This window comes from Triticum dicoccoides, chromosome 7A, assembly GCF_002162155.2.
Source record: "Triticum dicoccoides isolate Atlit2015 ecotype Zavitan chromosome 7A, WEW_v2.0, whole genome shotgun sequence".
Classification (NCBI taxonomy): domain Eukaryota; kingdom Viridiplantae; phylum Streptophyta; class Magnoliopsida; order Poales; family Poaceae; genus Triticum; species Triticum dicoccoides.
Window position 1 is genome coordinate 555,032,249 of NC_041392.1, and position 17,904 is coordinate 555,050,152.

The following is a 17,904-nucleotide window of genomic DNA, read 5'->3' on the forward strand; positions in this document are numbered from 1 at the left end:
CAGTATGCATGGACGACCTGATTTGTGCTGTCGTGCACAGATCGGTTGCACATCATTGTGTGCATAGCAGCGATGTAGTAATTCTGCTACATACAAATATCTCTTCCACGGACATGATTTTAATTTTTATTACCTGTGTTATTCTTTGTACTGTCATAATTAAAAAATATAGATTGAAAGTTTCTCCTAATTTTGTTTTTGTTCTTCACACTTCACACTCCACACTTCTTGGTCAAAGTCCCAACTCCCAAAACAAAACTGTCTTCGCCCCACGTGTCACGCTCGGGTCGCGCTGGCAGCACCGACCCACGAAAACAGCGGGAGCCCCCACACCGGATCACGTGGCCCGCAAAATTAACCGCGATCTCGTCTCAGTTTAACCATCGCCAAATTTACCGTACTACCCCTCCCCTGCTCCTCCACTGATATTTTTCTCTCGGGACGGCCAGCGGCCACTGTTCACACTCCACAGTACTACTACTCCGTACTGATCTACTGATGCTGGCGGCAGCGGCGCCGCTCCAAGTCCAAACCCTAACCCTAGCCCTCTCCGACTCGATCCGAGGCCACGAGGCTCCCCGCGGCGGCTGCGGCGGCGGAGGAGAAGATGGAGGAGCTTAGGCTCGGCGGCGGGGGGAAGCCGCCGATCCCGTCGTCTGCCTCGGCGAGGAAGCCGGTGCTCTCACGGCACGCATCCTTTGTAAGTAACAGCCTCTCAGAACCTCGAAGCTCGGCACGCTTAGCTTGGTTGCTCCTGTGATCTGTGCGGAAAGCGGGAGCCTTACGTGGCGCCCCGCCTGATTCCTGATCAATGTTTGCTGTTCGGTGGGATTTCTTGGCGTCAAGATGAGCTGTTTGCGCCGAGGAGCTAGAGTTCGCACCGTTATGAATGGGAAGTTCTGCTGTGCATCTTGGAGGTGGGGAGAGAGGGGGAGGCATATTTTTTCTGGAATTTTCTTGGCATTACATAGTACATGTTTGTTGTACTAGAGTACTAGCAACCTGCAGGTGGGGTGTTTAGATCCGTGCGGTTAATGTGGATGCTTGCTGCTTCTACTCAGGTGGTCTTTTGAAAAGTCTGCGTTGGGTCCTATGAAATCATTGACTGCATCAACTGGATGTAGTACTGGGTATGCAGAGTTTTCAGAATGTTTGTGTAATCTAGAAAGACGTTTTAGATGAGTATGATCAGGTGGTCTTTTGAAAAGACTCTTTTGGGTTCTGTGAGATGATTGATATGCAGAGTTTCCAGGATGTTTGTGCAAACTAGATTAGTCCCATGTGCTGCCGTGGTATTTTTAGGGGATGTTGGGCGATGTAGCGTTGTGAACATGATACATTATTCATCTCAAAGGACATATCTTCCTGGAAAAGTTGCTATCTGGTAATCTGGAACTTATGTGTCATGGAAGTCTCTTAACTTATTATGTACTTGCCATGCCCTGTTCTGACCACATGTCCTCCGAACATTATTCAAACAAGTTAGTGCTAGAAAAAGTATTCTCGTGCTTCTTTCAAAATAGTAATTGACAAACTGCAGTCTAAGAACTCCTGAAGCCTCTTTGCACGTTTTAAGGAATTTGCAAAATGATGGTTTGTTTAATCTCATCACTCTGTTCCATGTTTTGGTTCTCATCTTATTGCTCTACTTGAAGTTTGGTTTGGGTTATCGAAAAATTAAACTCCCTAGTTCTGTCAGATTGAACATTGATTTCTTGATAGAGGCCAAAACAAAGGTGGTGTAGGCGTCATGTTTGGCTTTCCCTTCTCATTATTACAGTACAAATAGATACTCCCTCCGTCCCAAAATAAGTGTCTCAAGTTATTTTGGGACGGAGGGAGTATATCTATATTTCTACTAATCTATAGCGACCGGAACATTACTGCTTGGAATTGTTGGAAGCAAAACATTGTATTTAACAAGGAGTGAAAATATTATCATGTCTCACTAATTTCACATGGTGCTATGATAGGGAAGGGGATTGGTCCTTCCACTACTCCTATGCTTATTTTGATGATGCAGTGAATGGGGTTTGTATTTTTGCTCGGTGGGATCAACTTTATCAGCAAGGTTCTGGAGCCATAGCTGCAGTGTACCTTTTTTGGACCCTAGTCGCTAAGTGATGGACTGACGGCCAAATCTTCTGCTATAGTAGCGATGACTTATAGCTTCAACTAGCTCTGCCATTTTTTATCTTATAGGCTTATAGCTAGCGATTGCTGTGCTGTACCATATAGATACTTCTACCAATAGACCATGCTAATTTTGAAAATCAACTTCATTGAATGGCCTAAATGCATCTACTGATAGTAAAGTATGAAAAACCTATCAAAAGATCTCAATATCCTCCTTTCCAACACTCCCAATATCCATACTTTATGATTGAATACTTACTGAGACGAAAATTGTGCTTTGGACTTCTGGTTATGGACTTTTGCATCAAGACTTGTCTTATAGGAGTATGACTCAATGTGGTATGCATAATTATTATTTTTCCCATTTTATATTACAATGCAATAAGTAGCTTTTGCAATATCTTTCAATAGTTTAGCTAGCCGCTAGGACCTTGCCGTGAAAAAAAGCGTTTTGATACCTTTCTTATAAGTATTGCATGATATGGTATAGACAATTAGCTTCAATGCTTCCACCACTTCATAATAAAATAGCATGCAATATGTTGTCATTTTGTAAGGTTAACTAATTATCTTACATGGCTTCAATTCACAGGCAAGGGGCCCTTTGAGCAATACAAAATCTGAAACAGAAAGAAGTTTTGAAAACGCAGATGTTGAATATATCCCGGTTGTACGGTCTGGAGGCTGGTCCGATATTGGGTCAAGGAGTGCTATGGAGGATGTCTACATTTGCTGTGACAACTTCCTGCGTGATTTTGGACCTGAAAACTGTGAAGAAGGGCCCAGTTCATTTTATGGGGTATGCTTTTATTCTAATATATCTTTCAGATTTTCTCTCGTTTTGGATACTGGAAAGAACTATTTTCAAAAAAACTGATCACACTGCCACAAAAAGGGCCAGTATGATTGATTTTTCTGTGTTGATGTTTGTAATAATTGTCAGCAAATTTTACTCATTTCATGATTGATAGACATCATGAACTCTCTACTGATAGAGTACATTTGTACATCTGACAGGCACTTCCTGTGTATGTACTGTTCACATAATTTTAATGTTTTAGGTTTTTGATGGGCATGGTGGAAAGCACGCTGCGGACTTTGTGTGCAGCAATTTGCCAAGGTTCATCGTTGAGGGTGATGGTTTTCCAGGGGAGATAGAGAAAGCTGTCTCCTCAGCATTCTTACAGACTGATGCTGCTTTTGCAGATGCTTGCTCTGTGAACTCCTCTCTTGCATCTGGCACGACTGCGCTTGCTGCACTCATCATTGGGAGGTATTGCCCTAACTTGTGCAACTATAAGCCTTGTAGTAAGTCATTCTGTAGCATTACTGCTTAGATACTAGATATGAAGTTCTGTAGTAACTACTTATTCTTCATTATGGCCTTATGTTCCTGTTTAGTTATCTGTGTAAATAATTTTTTCTACATATGCACCCTAAGCTCCATTTCTCCACATATTTTAGTTTTTTCTTTGGCAACGAAAGCTCATGTTCCTTCCATAGCTTTAAAGTCCACCGAAGGTTTATGCATAATAACATATGCCTTTCTTCCTTAGTAAGTGATACTTATATCATTATATATGTGAGCAAGGTTTTCTCTGCAAGTATTTGAACATCATTTTCCACTGATATCAGTTTCTCGTTCTTTGAAATTGAAAGTTTTTCTGTTCTTGTCATGCCTTTGAAGTGCTTTTGCAGGTTTTCATACATGTGCTTTGATCCTTTAGTGAGTACTCCCTCCGTTCCTAAATATAAGTCTTTTTAGAGATTCCAATGCAGACTACATACGGAGTAAAATGAGTGAATCTACATTCTAAAATATGTCTATATACATCCGTATGTAGTTCATATTGGAATCTCTAAAAAGACTTATATTTAGGAAAGGAGGGAGTAGTATACATGTCTATTATGTTTTCTGAACAACTCAGTGCATCCCTTATATGCCTACTCTTTTGTTTAACAATGTTACTACCAGCATGATTTTCCTTTCTTTGGTTTCAACTGTTCTTTCTTCCCATCTATCTATAGTTTTGACAGCATTATCTCTGCATGATTGACAGGTCACTTCTGGTGGCAAATGCTGGTGATTGTAGAGCAGTTGTATGTTGCCGTGGAAAGGCGATTGAGATGTCCAGGGACCATAAGCCATCTTGCAACAGAGAGAAGATGCGCATTGAAGCCTCAGGTGGTTATGTTTACGATGGATACCTGAATGGACTGCTGAATGTTGCTAGAGCAATCGGGGACTGGCACATGGAAGGAATGAAAGCATGTGATGGTCTTGGGCCTCTTAGTGCCGAGCCAGAGGTGATGATGCGAAATCTCACCGAGGAGGACGAATTCCTGATCATCGGCTGCGACGGGATCTGGGATGTATTCCGCAGCCAAAATGCGGTAGACTTTGCACGCCGGAGGCTCCAAGAGCACAACGACCCTATCGCCTGCTGTAAAGAGCTAGTCGATGAGGCCATCAAGAGGAAGAGCGGCGACAACCTTTCCGTAGTTGTCGTCTGCTTCAACTCCATAGCGCCTCCTGTCTTGACAGCTCCCAGGCCTCGCGTACAGAGAAGTATATCTGCAGAAGGCTTGAGGGAGCTGCAGGGCTTCCTGGATAGCTTGGCGGACTGACATGCATGGCTTGGGAGCCCTGGCAACGCTGTAGTGATCCCATTTTTCCATAGCCTACCTTGGAATTTAGGTTTAGTATGCCCCATCTCATAGTCTGAGATTGTTGTTGTTGAGTAATGCATCACTGTAACATATTATGCGGCTAATTTTATCTGCACCTGGAGGTACTTGTTTACTTTTTTGGACCCTGCTCTAGACTTCACAAGTTTGAAAGGTTAACAGAGATTTCGGTGGATTTTTCAGTGTTTTTTTTTGTGATACCTGTGTTTTGTGAAAATTTCACAGTACAACTGGACTCGAGGCAGGCTACCAGGTTTGGAATGCTGATTCATGTAGATGTTCTTATGGACGGAGGGAGCAGTATGTTATGTATTGACATTTTGAAGGATCTGTGCCGCTATTGAATTCATGCACTCATCAAAAGTCTGAACCGAGAGAGGTGGGCGGAGCGGTTGCTTTCATTGTCATGAGTTTGCGATATATGTACCAAAATGTTTGGGGAGGGCTGGGTAGAGTCATCTCCTGTCGCGTAGTTTTTTTTTTCAAACGGAGGCAAAAGCTTTGCCTCATCTCATTAAAAATTAGAAAGAAGGGGAGTATCAGAGGTCTTACGAGGGTCATTACTCCTCCACAAATGAAAATTAAGCCTACTTTTGCAGCATCAAAGAACCCAAGTGCCTAGCCCCGGCGATGATCCAGTTCTTCGCTTCAGCCTTAATGCCTCCGACCACCACACTTGGCAACCTACATGTGTGTTGAAAAACTCCTGCGTTTATCTCTTTCCAGACCTTCCACGAAACAAACATGATAAGAGAAGACGTCGTTTTCTATCTATAACCATGAGTGAGAACCACCGAAGTCCACCACTCTCTGACCGAGGTTATTCCGGCCCATGTCGCTACATCCAACTCCGGCGCGTCCACCCAACATTTGACCGCATTCCAAATTCGAGTGGAGAACCTACACTTGAAGAGGAGGTGCCGCGGTCTCCGGCTCTCTCTTGCAAAGCTGGCATAACCTGCTGTTTGGCCAACCTCTCCGCTACAGTCGATCGGCGGTCCAGACCCTATCCTTGATGACGAGCCAGGCGAAGAATTTGCACTTAGGCGGTGCCCAACTATTCCACACCATCTTGGGCATGGGTGAGATGACAGAGCCCTCGAACTAGGCCTTGTAAGCCGAGGACGCGGAGTAGAGCTCGTTGGCGGTGAGGTTCCATCTAATGTCGTCGACCACGTTGTCATGTAAGTGCACCCCTTGAATCTTCTCAAAGAGGTCGCAAAACTGCTCAATGTGCTCCACCGAGAGGCCTCCCAGAAGGTTGATCCACCCGATCCAATTGTTTTCAAGCAAGGCCTCCTACACAGATTTGTTCTTGTTGGCAGAGATCTCGAAGACGAAAGGTGCGAGATCTTTGGGCCTCTTTCCGTCGAGCCATGTGGAATACGAAAACCAGGCCATCCGACCATCCCCCACGATGATAGTCGTCGCGGCATAGAAGAGGTCTCTGTCAGTGGAGTCACAAGGGTTTCCGTATCCCACCCACGCCCGCCGCGACTCCTTCCACTCACGCCAAAGCCAACAAAGCCGCAGGGCCCAAGCATACATGCTGAAGTCAAGGACAAAATGACCCGGCCACGTAGTTCAACTGCGAAAGTAATCGCCGATTGTTTGTTCTTGAGGCGGCAAAATTTCGTGTTTTGACCCTTTTTGTCGAGTTTAGCCGGATCTGGCCCCGATTCAAAATTATTTCGACATTTTACCTTTCTGCTACTGCCGCACTCTATGGCGGTAGGTTTGCATAGCCTACCGCCAGGACCTTTGGCGGTAGGGGAACGGCAGCCGCCGTCACACAAACGGTGAGGAGCTGACCTGGCAGACATCCTACGGCCGGAGCCAACGGCGGTAGGGTGTACAGACCTAGCGCCAGCAGCCCTGGTGGTAGGGTGTGCAACCCTACCGCAGATCCACTGCCACTTCTGGTCACAGAACCCATGGCTATGGGGTGAGGCCCCGTACCTCCTTAGACCCTGGCGGTAGGCTGGGTAACCTACCGCCACACTGCCCAGCAGTAGGGTCCCATCATAGTGCATTTTTTGCACAACTTGTATTTTGAAGTAGTTGTTGTTGAAGAAATTGTGCTCTTTTCAGTGCTGTAACGAGTCTCTTTTTTCGCATTAAAGTACACTCATATTGACAAGAACAATTGGTATGAAGTTAACTTTGTTGGGAAACGTTGCATGGAAAACAAAAAAAAATTCTACGCACACGCAATGATCTATCCATGGAGATGCATAGCAACGAGGGGGAGAGTATGTCTACGTACCCTCGTAGACCGAAAGCAGAAGCGTTTGACAGCGCGGTTGATGTAGTCGAACTTCTTCTAGCTCCGACCGATCAAATACGGAATGTACGACACCTCCGAGTTCTACACACGTTCAGCTCGGTGATGTCCCTCGTCTTCTTGATCCAGCAATACGCCGAGGAAGTAGATGAGTTCCATCAGCACGAAGGCGTGGTGACGGAGATGGTGAAGTGATTCTCGCAGGGCTTCGCCTAAGCACCGTGAAAATATGACCGGGGTGTAAACTGTGGAGAGGGGCGCTGCACACGGCTAACAATTGATGGTAGGTGGGAGGGGGAGGGGAGGATCCAGGGTGCGCCCCAAGTAGGCGGAATCCTACTTGGGGTCCTCCCTAATTTGGCCTCCCCCCTACCATAATTGTCGGAAGGAAAAAAGGAAGAGGGAAGAAGAGAAGGAAGGGGGGGGGGGGGTCGAAACCCCTCTTCTCCTTCTCCAATTCGGCCTCCTGCCATAAGGGGGCGCGCCACCTCTTGTGGGATGGTGTGCTCCCCTCCCATGACCCATATGGCCCATATATTTCCCCGGGGGTTCCGGTAACCCCTCCGGTACTCCCATAAATACCCGATACACTCCGAAACACTTCTTGTGTCCAAATACTATCATCCTATATATAAATCTTTACCTCTCGACCATTTCGAGACTCCTCGTCATGTCCGTGATCTCATCCGGAACTCCGAGCAACATTCGGTCACCAAATCACATAACTCATATAATACAAATATCGTCATCGAACGTTAAGCGTGCGGACCCTATGGGTTTGAGAACTATGTAGACATGACTGAGACACCTCCCCGGTCAATAACCAATAGCGGAACCTGGATGCTCATATTGTCTCCTACATATTCTACGAAGAACTTTATCGGTCACACCGTTATGACAACATATGTTATTCCCTTTGTCTATCGGTATGTTACTTGCCCGAGATTCGATCGTCGATATCTTCATACCTAGTTCAATCTCGTTACCGGCAAGTCTCTTTACTCGTTCCGTAATACATCACCTCATGACCAACTCCTTAGTCGTTTGCTTGCAAGATTATGATGTGTATTACCGAGAAGGCCCAAAGATACCTCTCCGATACTCGGAGTGACAAATCCTAATCTCGATCTACGCCAACTCAACAAACACTTTCGGAGATACCTGTAGTCTATGGAGCATCTTTATAATCACCCAGTTATGTTGTGACATTTGATAGCACACAAGGCATTCCTCCGGTATCCGGGAGTTGCATAATCTCATAGTTGAAGGAATATGTATTTGACACAAGCTTTTAAATCTAGGCCGATACAACCGATATATAGGCCGACATATCACTTTCGGGGCCCTACCGATATAGACATAACATATCATTTGGTAAATATCATTTTCCAACATATCATCCGATATGGTCCGAAGTATCGACCGATATGACCGATATCTAGCCCGATATGTCCATCGATATAGAACGATAGGTAGATGCAAACAATTCTTTATTAGAAAGCAGTGAAATAAATTATGCATTTACAACTTCATCATATATTATCAAAGTCATGCACAATGTTTCGTTCAAATGCATACACCTCATATTGTTTTTAATCATAGAGTAACGATTTTGTGAATCTTTCCTTAATAGGTTCTTAATCAACAAGTTAATAAACTAGAAATCTAAAAGTGTTATGTTAAAGCATTGACATCATACATTCTTTTTACTAAAATTAAACGTTTTGAACAATAATAAATAAATAAAAACTTGACATGTTTGGTCCGATATATCTACATATCGTTTGATATATCACCCGATATCCGACATCCGATATGTCGAAGCCAAACCGATATGAACCCGATATCCGATATTTTGAAGCTTGATTTGACATGAAGAAAGCAATAGCAATACAACTGAACGATCATTATGCTAAGCTAACGGATGGGTCTTGTACTTCACATCATTCTCCTAATGATGTGATCCCGTTATCAAATGACAACTCATGTCCATGGTTAGGAAACCTTAACCATCCTTGATCAACGAGCTAGTCAAGTAGAGGCTCACTAGGGACATAGTGTTTGTCTATGTATTCACACATGTATTAAGGTTTACGATCAATACAATTCTAGCATGAATAATAAATATTTATCATGAATAAGGAAATACAAAATAACAAATTTATTATTGCCTCTAGGGCATATTTCCTTGAGTCTCCCACTTGCACTAGAGTCAATAATCTAGATTACATTGTAATGATTCTAACACCCATGGAGTCTTGGTGCTGATCATGTTTTGCCCGTAGAAGAGGCTTAGTCAATGGGTCTGCTACATTCAGACCTGCATGTATTTTGCAAATCTCTATGTCTCCCTCCTTGACTTGATCACGGATGGAGTTGAAGCATCTCTTGATGTGTTTGGTTTTTTTGTGAAATCTGGATTCCTTAGCTAAGGCAATGGCTTCAGTATTGTCACAAAAGATTTTCATTGGACCAGAAGCACTAGGTATTACACCTAGATCGGATATAAACTCCTTCATCCAGACTCCTTATTTTCTGCTTCTGAAGCAGCTATGTACTCCGCTTCACACGTAGATTCCGCCACGACGCTCTGCTTGGAACTGCACCAACTAACAGCTCCACCATTCAATATAAATACTGTTAAGGCATATTGTTGGTGTCAAAACCGGCGGATCTCGGGTAGGGTGTCCCAAACTATGCGTCTAGGACGGATGGTAACAGGAGGCAAGGGACACGAAGTTTTACCCAGGTTCGGGCCCTCTTGATGGAGGTAAAACCCTACGTCCTGCTTGATTAATATTGATGATATGGGTAGTACAAGAGTAGATCTACCACGAGATCGGAGAGGCTAAACCCTAGAAGCTAGCCTATGGTATGATTGTTGTTCTGTATGTTGTCCTACGGACTAAAACCCTCCGGTTTATATAGACACCGGAGAGGGTTAGGGTTACACAAAGTCGGTTACAATGGTAGGAGATCTACATATCCGTATCGCCAAGCTTGCCCTCCACGCCAAGGAAAGTCCCTTCCGGACACGGGACGAAGTCTTCAATCTTGTATCTTCACAGTCCAGGAGTCCGGCCGAAGGTATAGTCCGGCTATCCGGACACCCCCTAATCCAGGACTCCCTCAGTAGCCCCTGAACCAGGCTTCAATGACGACGAGTCCGGCGCGCAGATTGTCTTCGGCATTGCAAGGCGGGTTCCTCCTCCAAGTACTTCATAGAAGATGTTGAACACAAAGATAGTGTCCGGCTCTGCAAAATAAGTTTCCACATATTGCCATAGAGAGAATAATATTTACACAAATCTAATCTGCTGACGTATTCCGTAGTGTGACACACCACGGCCAAGCCTTTATCCAAATCGTTTTATTATCCCACCCCAGCGCGTCATGCGAGGCGGTTTCCTTGGCACGTCTTGTTAAAGCAGAGATCGTGTCCCCTTATTCCGGTTCTCATCAATACGGGCGTGGGTAACCCAACCGCGCCATTGATTACGGCGCTTGGAGATAAGCGAGTTTTACCAGGCTGGTGGGGACACGTAGTTGCGTCCACCCATATAAGGGGATAAGGATCCACCTTTTCACCTACGCCTTCTTCCTCCTCTGCCTATCCATTCTCGCGCACTCGAGCTCCAGTGCCCAAGTCCGCACTCCCCACCTCAACCTTCTCCAGCCATGTCCGGAGCGGGAGGCAAGTGGATGGTCTCCTCCGTCACGGAGGGGCACGTCAAAAAACTGAGGAAGGCCGGATACTTGTCTAACGACATCGCGCACCGGCTTCCCGAAGAGGGGCAGTTCCTCCCCACCCCAAGGCCCCATGAGAGGGTAGTGTTCCTTCCCCACTTCCTCCACGGACTGGGCTTTCCTATCCACCCGTTCGTCCGAGGACTCATGTTCTACTACGGCCTGGATTTCCATGATCTGGCCCCGAACTTCATCCTCAACATCTCGGTGTTTATCGTCGTGTGCGAGGCTTTCCTCTATATCCGCCCCCATTTCGGCCTATGGCTCAAGACTTTCAATGTCAAGCCGAAGGTGGTGCGCGGCAACCAGGCGGAGTGCGGAGGCGCCATGGTGGGCAAGATGCCCAACGTCTTATGGCTCGAGTGCTCCTATGTGGAGACCCTGAAGGGGTGGCAATCGGGGTAGTTTTACATCACCGAGTCACGCGACCCTGAGTGGGTCGCATCCCCCAAGTTCCGGTCCGGACCCCCAACGCAGCTCATGTCCTGGAAAGAGATGGGCTTGTCATGGGGCAGCAAAGGAGAGGTGACTGGACTGCAAACATGCATCCAAACCCTGGTGGATAAGCAGCTCAAGCTTGTCAACGTAGTTCAGGTTATGCTCATCCGCCTGATCCTCCTGTGTCAACAACGGACCTTCAATCTGTGGGAGTTCAACCCGGCGCAGCACCGAACTCTGAGCAGGCTCTTCGACATGACGTACGAAGATGCCTGGAAGGTGCTTTTCAAGGGCGCCGAGGCTCTCGCATCCGCTACCGAGGATCGCGGATTCAGCGCGCAATGTCACGCTAGCGCGGTAAGTTGTTTGTACCTTTTACAGGGTATTAGTTTTTCATAGTTTAACTCTATGCGGGATCTAAGCTCCCTTACCTTTGACAGGTTTGGCAGGCGAAGTCCGGACATATCGACTGTCCGGCTCCTTTGCCCGAAGACCCAGCCGATGCCCGCTTGGCGAAGCTGCTGGTTCCGGCACCCCATGTGGTGCCGGAGAAGAAGGCCACGAAGAAGGCCATGGGGACTCGAAAGAGTGCCCGGCGCCAGGAGGTGTCGGGTTCATCATCCGACGACTCCAAGGCGCATTCCTCCCGTGAAGACGAGGAGGAGGAAGAAGAGACCTCTTCCCCCCTAGCGGGAGGAGAGAAGAAAAGGAAGGCCGCCCTCACTGGGGAGGCCGAAGGGTCTAAGAAGGGGAGAACCCTTCCCCCAGACTACTCCACCGTTGCCGACGACGGCGGAGAAGAGTAGCCGCTCAGGGCCAAGCCCCTGGCGAAATCGTAAGTATACGGATACCAGAGTAATTCATAGTATTCCTTTATTGCACAACTTTCCCTTATGTCGAATATGATTATGCAGCCCACACAAAGACCGGCTCGACGCATCGTCGAGCGGTTCACTAGACTCGTTGGATGTGAATTCGCTTCCAACGGCTTCCTCACCCCGCCCTACGGACGACGCCGAAGTGTTGTCTCAACAGGTTCCAAGCCGGGAGGAGGTGGTCCTGGAGGCGCCGCAAGGCGACCTCCCGGACTCCAGGAGTAAATGGGATAAAACCCCCCAGGGCTCCAAGTCCGGCTCTAGGCCGGACACTGCTCCGGAACCTTCAAAGGTTCCAGAGTCCGGCGGGGGACCTCCTTCCAAGAGGAGCAAGCGCACCGTGCCGGTGACCCCCGTCCAACCGGAGGTGCCGGACAATCTGTTGGAGGTGCTCAAAGGCGCCTCCATCGACGAGGAGCACCACACCATTATGAGTGCGGTGGTCCAGAAGGTTCAGTCCGCCAAGAGCGGACTGACTGAAGCTTGTACTAGCCTTTTAACAGGCTTTGAGGTAAGTAAAGAATGTGTAAATAATATTACCGCATAGAAAGTAGCCCCTGATGCTCTGTTTGGCGTTCGGGAAGAAAAGCCGAATAGAGGATCAAATAAAATTCACAGGAGTCTAACAAAAAGGAGTCAATATGCGTATGCAGGCTTCTCTGCTGGCGTCCGCCATATTGACTGCGGAAGTGGACATGCTAAAGCAGAACCTCGAGCAGTCCGAGCAAGAGCTCGGGCGTGCCAAGAAGCAGCTCGAGGAGAAGGAAGGTAAGAAATACCTTGTTTAAATATATATAAAAAAGGTGCGATTGCAAAAAATGACAGGATTATCGTGGCTATTGTAGGGGCCACGTCTGAGGTGGCGACCCTTAAGCAAGCGCTGGTCGAGGCCGAGAAGAGGGCGGCCATGGAGCGCACCGAGCGGGAGAAGTACGAGGCCCAGGTTGGCAAGGTGCGGCAAGAGTTCCAAGCTCTCATGAAAAAACATGATAGTTTGGAGCTTGACTCAAAGACGCGAGCGTCCGAGCTCGCGGTGGCTATTAAAGATGCCAAGTCTGCCAAGGCCGAATCTGAGAAGACCCTCCAGGAGTTGGATGCGGTGAAGAAAATAGCGACGGGTAAGGCATTCTTTATGCAAAGTAAAGATGTAAACGTGAGTTACTTGTTACTTACCCGAATCCGGAGTTCTCCAGGAGCCTTCGCAGATCTTCCCCGTAGCGTGTCCAATGCCGCCGCATTCTATCGAGCCGAGGAAGGCAGCTCGACAGAGAAGGTGTTCTGGTCTCAGTATGCTGAGGCCCGACACCCCGTGCCCCTGAGCGACCAACTGAAGCAACTGGTCGAGCTCCATAAGGCGGCCGAACAGGCCATGAAGGGCCTCATAGTTCGGCTGTGGCCTGGAGAGGCTCTACCTGGGAGCTATTTCGGGCTGGTGCGGCGGCTGGTGGGGGCCTGTCCAAGGCTCGAACTCATCAAGCGCTCCGTCTGCATTGAAGGTGCCCGTAGAGCCCTTGCCCGTGCTAAGGTGCACTGGGGCAAGCTGGATGCTGAGAAGCTTGTGAAGGATGGGCCACCGCCGGGGAAAGAGCATCGCAAGCCCGAGAATTATTATAAGGATGTTCTGAAGGGTGCCTGCCTTATGGCGGATGAATGTTCCAGGGATGTAAATTTTGAGTAAAACTCGCTCGTTTTGTCATGTGCGCTGAAAACTTGTTCATATGCGCTAAGCAATGCTGTTGGAATTTAAAATATTACCTTCTGTGCGGCTGTTTATCAATTCTGAGAGATGGCGAGTCGCTGGCTTCTGCCCCCGTGCCGCTAGTGCTGGGGTGTTCGGGGATAAACCTGAGCGCTCTTTTTCCCATGTTTGGGTCCTTCGAGGGAGGCGCTCAGCACAACGAACAAGGCAATCAGACTATAATGCGTGAACACTCTCACTTAGCCATAGAATTCTATAATTTTAAATTTTGGCGAAGCCCCTGGTATTCGGAAGACCGAGTTCGGGGCGCTATCTATGCCTTGGCCGGACAGTGCCGTCTCTCGCTCTAAGCGGCATAAGTCTTTAGGGACTCAAAAAACCTCTCGAACAGCGACCAGCTCTCGCTTCATCATGACAATCAGTTTTAGCTTTCTCTACTGAGGTGCTCGACCCAGCTCAACTGGGGCACAATCGCAGTAGTTCTCCTAGTGCTACCTTAGCCGATATAGCGGAACGTAAGGCACCAAAACATAGGAGCCGGGCAAACCCAACTATTGACCCAAGACATGATTCGGAGCCGATGCATATAATGCTATAAGTTCGGGGTGCCACACTTGTTAAAGTGTTCGGACTTCTCACACCATATTAAGGGATACTAAAGCCCCTGGCGTATTTTGGCCGTACCGAAGTGTACGGGTGCAACATGTCGTTAAGAAACATATATTTGTGAAAAAAGGTAATGCAAAAATAGACAGAATCTATGCATTGTTTATTAAAAAGGGCTGCGATCAAAACCGAACGATACAAATAATGCGATAAGCAAAAGGTTGGACTATTTAACATGTCCGTTCCAGGGGCAGGCTGCGGAATGGTATGCGAAACAGGTATACTGCTCATGATAGGGACCACCTGGGAGTTCCGTAATGCGGCATGGCTTGTCTGCTTCCCTGGTTCTTACATCCTTTGTGCGACAATTGAACTGCCGAACAGGCCTTTCGAAGAATGGAGTCCTAAAAGTAAGAGAAAATTAAAAAAAGGCAGCCCCTGGTGCGGTTTAAGCCGTGTTTCGGGCGTGCCGTGATGGTGACCCTCCCCCTGTACCCATGGTATTTCTAGAGCGTAGTTATGTGCGCGAAGCACTGGTGTCGCTTTTTTGCGAGGGCTGGGGTTGGGGCCGCATTGCTACACCTGCTCGGAATGTGCCAGGCGGTCTTGTTGTAGGTTACTCCGGGCGCGCTTGATAGTGTCCGGACGTTTAATGGCCGGACTGGAGAACTGCCTAGAGGGGCTGCTTTGTACTTCCGCTGCAAGGGCCGCCGTGTGCTCCTCCGTTCGGAGAGAGCGTTTGGTGTTTCCATTGACCGTAATTACTCCTCGAGGGCCTGCCATCTTGAGCTTAAGGTATGCGTAGTGCGGTACCGCGTTGAACTTGGCGAATGCGGTTCGCCCGAGCAGTGCGTGATAGCCACTGCGGAATGGGACTATGTCGAAGATTAACTCCTCGCTTCGGAAATTATCCGGAGATCCGAAGACCACTTCAAGTGTGACTGAGCCTGTACAGTTGGCCTCTACACCTGGTATTACGCCTTTAAAGGTTGTTTTGGTGGGCTTAACCCTCAAGGGATCTATGCCCATTTTCCGCACTATATCCTGGTAAAGCAGGTTCAGGCTGCTGCCGTCCATAAGGACTCTAGTGAGATGAAATCCGTCAATAATTGGGTCTAGAACCAATGGGCGAATCCGCCATGACGGGTGCTAGTGGGACGGTCCCTTTGATCAAAGGTGATCGGGCAGGAGGACCATGGGTTGAACTTTGGGGCGACTAGCTCTACCGTGTATACGTCCCTTAACGCACGCTTCCGCTCCCTCTTGGGGATGTGAGTTGCGTATATCATGTTCACTGTCCGCACTTGTGGGGGAAAACCCTTTTGTCCACTGCTGTTCGGCGGCCGGGGCTCTTCGTCGTCATCGCTATGCAGCCCCTTATCCGTATCCCAACCTTGCTGACCGTAGTCCGACCAGGGCTCTCCTGATAAAGAGAGAGACTTTAGTGTCTTCAGAATATCGCCGAAAGGCAAGTGCTGAAAGATGTCCGCGGCAGTAAACTCCATGATCGGCGCCCAATCGGATTCGATCGGCAGGGGCGCGGAGGGTTCGGAGTCCGGAGAGGAGTCCGGCTCCTTGGAGTCACGAGTCTCGCTGAGTGCGGGGCTGGTGTTCGGCTCGATCACCGTTGGGATCGCAGCCCCCGAGGCGGCGTCCAACCACCCGTCCTCGATCGGCGCAGTTGGCTCCGAACTAAGGGTCGAAGCCGATGCGGGTGCGGCCTCCAGGGCACTGTTCGGCGGCAGAGCTAGATCATGCTCGTCGTGACAGTGCGGCGCGCTCGGCAGTGGCTCAAATCTGTCGAAGATCAAGTCCCCGCGGGTGTCAGCCGTGTAGTTTAAACTTCCAAATCTGACCTGACGGCCGGGGGCATAGCTTTCGATCTGCTCCAGATGGCCAAGTGAATTGGCCCGCAGTGCGAAGCCGCCGAAGACGAAGATCTGTCCGGGGAGGAAGGTCTCACCCTGGACTACATCACTATTGATGATCGTAGGAGCCATCAAGCCTAACGACGACGACACAGAGGAACTCTCAATGAAAGCACCAATGTCTGTGTCAAAATCAGCGGATCTCGGGTAGGGGGTCCCGAACTGTGCGTCTAGGCCGGATGGTAACAGGAGGCAAGGGACACGAAGTTTTACCCAGGTTCGGGCCCTCTTGATGGAGGTAAAGCCCTACGTCCTGCTTGATTAATATTGATGATATGGGTAGTACAAGAGTAGATCTACCACGAGATCGGGGAGGCTAAACCCTAGAAGCTAGCCTATGGTATGATTGTTGTTCTGTATGTTGTCCTACGGACTAAAACCCTCCGGTTTATATAGACACCGGAGAGGGTTAGGGTTACACAAAGTCGGTTACAATGGTAGGAGATCTACATATCCGTATCGCCAAGCTTGCCCTCCACACCAAGGAAAGTCCCTTCCGGACACGGGACGAAGTCTTCAATCTTGTATCTTCACAGTCCAGGAGTCCGGCCGAAGGTATAGTCCGGCTATCCGGACACCCCTAATCCAGGACTCCCTCACATATCTCTCTCGATGTAGTTTTGGTGATTGATGACAGCATATTTGCGGACTAACCTTGTGCTTTGAGCATTTCAGAGATTCATCCTTTGGCTCGAGACGATTTCTTTCCCCTCGGAGTGTTTTTCAAGACGGTGTAGCTCTTTCGTTTCTTGTTGGTGGATTAGTTTTGTAGGAGTCACCGTACTATCAAGAGGGGGTCCGCTTTGGTATGGCTAGGGTGGAATCATCACGTACACTTTCGTTTCACACCCTCTGGGCCTTCCCGCGTCGTTGGAGGTCTTATTCACTGCTGTTTGGGCAGTCTTTAGCCCCAGTGGTAGTACCACGGTGCCCAGCGGTAGTACCGCTTGTGTGTCCTCGGCGGCAGTACCGCTGCGGTACCGCGCCACTATCGCCTCGACTCGAGGGGGGCACTTCTCGTGTCAGGTTGAGCGGCACTTGCAACGGTAGTAGGTGCAGTAGTACCGCTCGAGAGCGGTAGTACCGCCCTGCCACCGCGGTAGTACCGCGCTGGGCCAGTCCCTCCTCTATCTTCAAACCCTCTCTGGCTGGGCGGTAGTACCGTAAGGGGGAGCGTTAGTACCGCTGCCCACTGCGGTAGTACCGCCCTCTGCGGGGCTGTTTAGTGGGGTAACGGTTGGATTGTTCCCCCCACTATAAAAGGGGATCCCCTTCTTCTTCATTGAACCACCTCTTCCCCCAAAAGCTCCATTATTGCTCCAAGCTCCATTTTTGCCCGATCTCTCTCTCTAGCCAACCAAACTTGTTGATTTGCTCGGGTGTAGTTGAGAAGGCCCCGATCTACACTTCCACCAAGAGATATTTGATTCCCCCACTAATCCCTAGCGGATCTTGTTACTCTTGGGTGTTTGAGCACCCTAGACGGTTGATGATCATCCTGAG

General features: G+C 48.5%; 1 protein-coding gene across 2 annotated transcripts; it reads left to right on the forward strand.

Annotated features, from left to right (window-relative positions):
* The first annotated feature begins 440 nt into the window (after positions 1-440).
* Positions 441-5,017, forward strand: LOC119330159 (probable protein phosphatase 2C 57). Of its 2 annotated transcripts, XM_037603274.1 has the most exons (5): positions 441-700; positions 2,729-2,935; positions 3,198-3,256; positions 3,343-3,409; positions 4,197-5,017. In XM_037603274.1, the coding sequence occupies exons 2-5, from the start codon at positions 2,787-2,789 to the stop codon at positions 4,762-4,764; spliced, it is 843 nt and encodes a 280-aa protein (XP_037459171.1). In that variant the 5' UTR covers positions 441-700; positions 2,729-2,786; the 3' UTR covers positions 4,765-5,017. The 2 variants fall into 2 exon arrangements, with proteins under 2 accessions (XP_037459171.1, XP_037459170.1); XM_037603273.1 differs by having other exon boundaries at positions 3,198-3,409.
* The last annotated feature ends 12,887 nt before the right edge of the window (positions 5,018-17,904 follow it).